The 2,290-nt window shown below is 36.9% G+C and overlaps 1 protein-coding gene across 1 annotated transcript; it reads left to right on the top strand.

The window, feature by feature from the left end:
* Nucleotides 1–862: 862 nt before the first annotated feature.
* LOC149303438 (olfactory receptor 5V1-like) lies at nucleotides 863–1,789 on the top strand. The gene has a single exon (XM_089480801.1). The coding sequence runs from the start codon at nucleotides 863–865 to the stop codon at nucleotides 1,787–1,789; it is 927 nt and encodes a 308-aa protein (XP_089336927.1).
* Nucleotides 1,790–2,290: the final 501 nt, after the last annotated feature.

Here is a 2,290-nt window from a genome sequence, read left to right as displayed (position 1 = left end):
TTTTACAGGTAAGGAAAATAATGTTTCCTGGCTGCCCATGTTATCTCAGATCGGTTGAGTTTCCCTTATCCACAATTGCAAAATCTGAAATATTCCGAAAATATTTTCCCAATGGTTCAGTGTATACAAACTTTGTTTCATGTACATATCTCATATATTGACCTATACACAAATACAAGTATTCTCAAATAAAGTAAAATAAACTAAAAATATCTGAAAACCAATATAGTTCTCTTTCCAAGCATTTTGGATAAGGATGACTCAACTGTATACATATTTCTTTTTTTTAAAAAAAAAAAAAAGGTTCAGAAACTAAGCTTCACTCTCCTCTACTATGTTGAGAGTATGCATTCATATATATTTAGTAACCAGAGACGCTGGTAAAATTCAGTGGGCTGATTCCAACCCAATCTACTCTTATGTGTATGAGCCCTTTCTTTGTTCCTGAAGTGCATAATGGAATAAGGAGCAGAAAATACTTGTAGACAAAGCTCTGTGTAAAAATTTTAGTGACAACAGCCTACAGCATCTTTGGTGCAGCATAACATTGACTAAGCTAATTTTCATATTCTGCTGTTTTTGTGTGTCTTCAAGTCATTTCTGACTTATGGCAACTTTAAAGCAAACCTCTTATGGAGCATTCTTGGCAAGATTTGTTCAGAGGGGTTACTTTTGCCTTTCTCTGATGCTGAGAAAGCATGGCTTGTACAAGGTCACCCAGTAGGTTTCCATGGTGGTTGGGGACTTGAACTCTGATCTCCTGAGTGTTATTACAGCACCACTCGGGCTCTCAGTTTTGATACAAATTTTAACTATCTTGTTTTTTCCCTGCAGAAAAATGACATCCAGTTTGGAATTAAATATGAAAGTACATAACCAAACAGAACCTTTGGAATTCATCATCCTTGGGTTTAAAGATCTGCAGGAGGTACACTTCTTGCTCTTCATTGGATTCCTGGCCATTTATTTGTTCACAGTGCTGTGGAACACCTTCATTATCATCATAGCCACATTGGATCAGCAACTCAGAACCCCCATGTATTTCTTCCTTGGGAACCTCTCCTTTCTGGATATCTGCTACACTACTACCACTATTCCCCAGATGTTGGATCTTCTTCTTAAGGAGAAAAGTAGCATCTCTTACATAGGCTGTCTACTCCAGCTGTATTTTTTCTTTTCCTTTGTGGGTACTGAATGCCTCCTTCTGGCAGTCATGGCATTTGACCGCTACATTGCTATCTGCAACCCTTTGCAGTATTCTCTAGTTATCAGAAGAAATATTTGCCTCCAACTGGTTACAATATGCTGGGCTGGTGGTTTTCTCAATTCTGCAGTGCACACATATTTTGCCTTCAGGTTACCTTTCTGTGGTGACAATCATCTAGATGCTTTCTATTGTGACATCCCACCACTGCTAAAGCTGTCATGTGGAGACATTACTCTCAACCAAAAGCTTTTGCTAACTATTGGCCTATTCATAGCTTGGACACCACTTTTTTGTATCCTCCTATCATATGCTTACATCATTTCAACTGTCTTGAAAATACGATCCACAGAAGGGAGACAAAAAGCCTTCTCCACCTGCTCTTCTCATATCACTGTGGTTCTCCTCTATTATGGCAGCTGCATTTTTACCTATTTGAGACCCATTTCTTCCCAGTCATCTGTGAATGCAAAGTTGATCCCACTGATGTACAGCATCTTGACTCCATTGTTAAATCCTGTCATATATACTTTGCGCAACAAGGATGTGAAGAAAGCTTTGAGAACCATAATGGCAAAGATGTGAAGAGTTTATACCAACCGTCTATGTATGTATACACTGACTTTCAACCACAAGGCTCTTAATGACCTTTGTACTGAAAATAACATTGCATCCTGAATAGAGAGAAAGGGTAGATATAAATCAAATAAATAAATCATATCATTGTAACACATTTCTTAAAATAAATACAAATTGCCAAGCTTCTCAAGGTTAGCTGCATACAAAATACAGAGATGCAAATATAGTTTAATCATACTCTATCCTTATAAATTTGCTGTTCTTATGCATTAGGGAATTAATTCTTCACTAATTTTCTTCTTGAAGAAGAAAGTGAGTAATTTTAGCAGTTTTTCTATAATGGTGTGAAAGTTTCCAAAAACTGCACAAATTTTGAATGTTATGCCTAATTCAAGACTTCCGTCAAAAATCCATCTGTGAAATTTAAATGTGGAAAATATTACTGTGAGTGTAGGGCGCAGCATCTTCTGTGCAGAAAATGATGTTTTTCTGCAGAAATGATATGTA

Source organism: Sceloporus occidentalis, unplaced genomic scaffold (genome assembly GCF_023333645.1).
Source record: "Sceloporus occidentalis isolate IW3139 unplaced genomic scaffold, rSceOcc1.0.p SCAF_14, whole genome shotgun sequence".
Classification (NCBI taxonomy): domain Eukaryota; kingdom Metazoa; phylum Chordata; class Lepidosauria; order Squamata; family Phrynosomatidae; genus Sceloporus; species Sceloporus occidentalis.
This window is presented reverse-complemented; position numbering and strand designations above follow the sequence as displayed.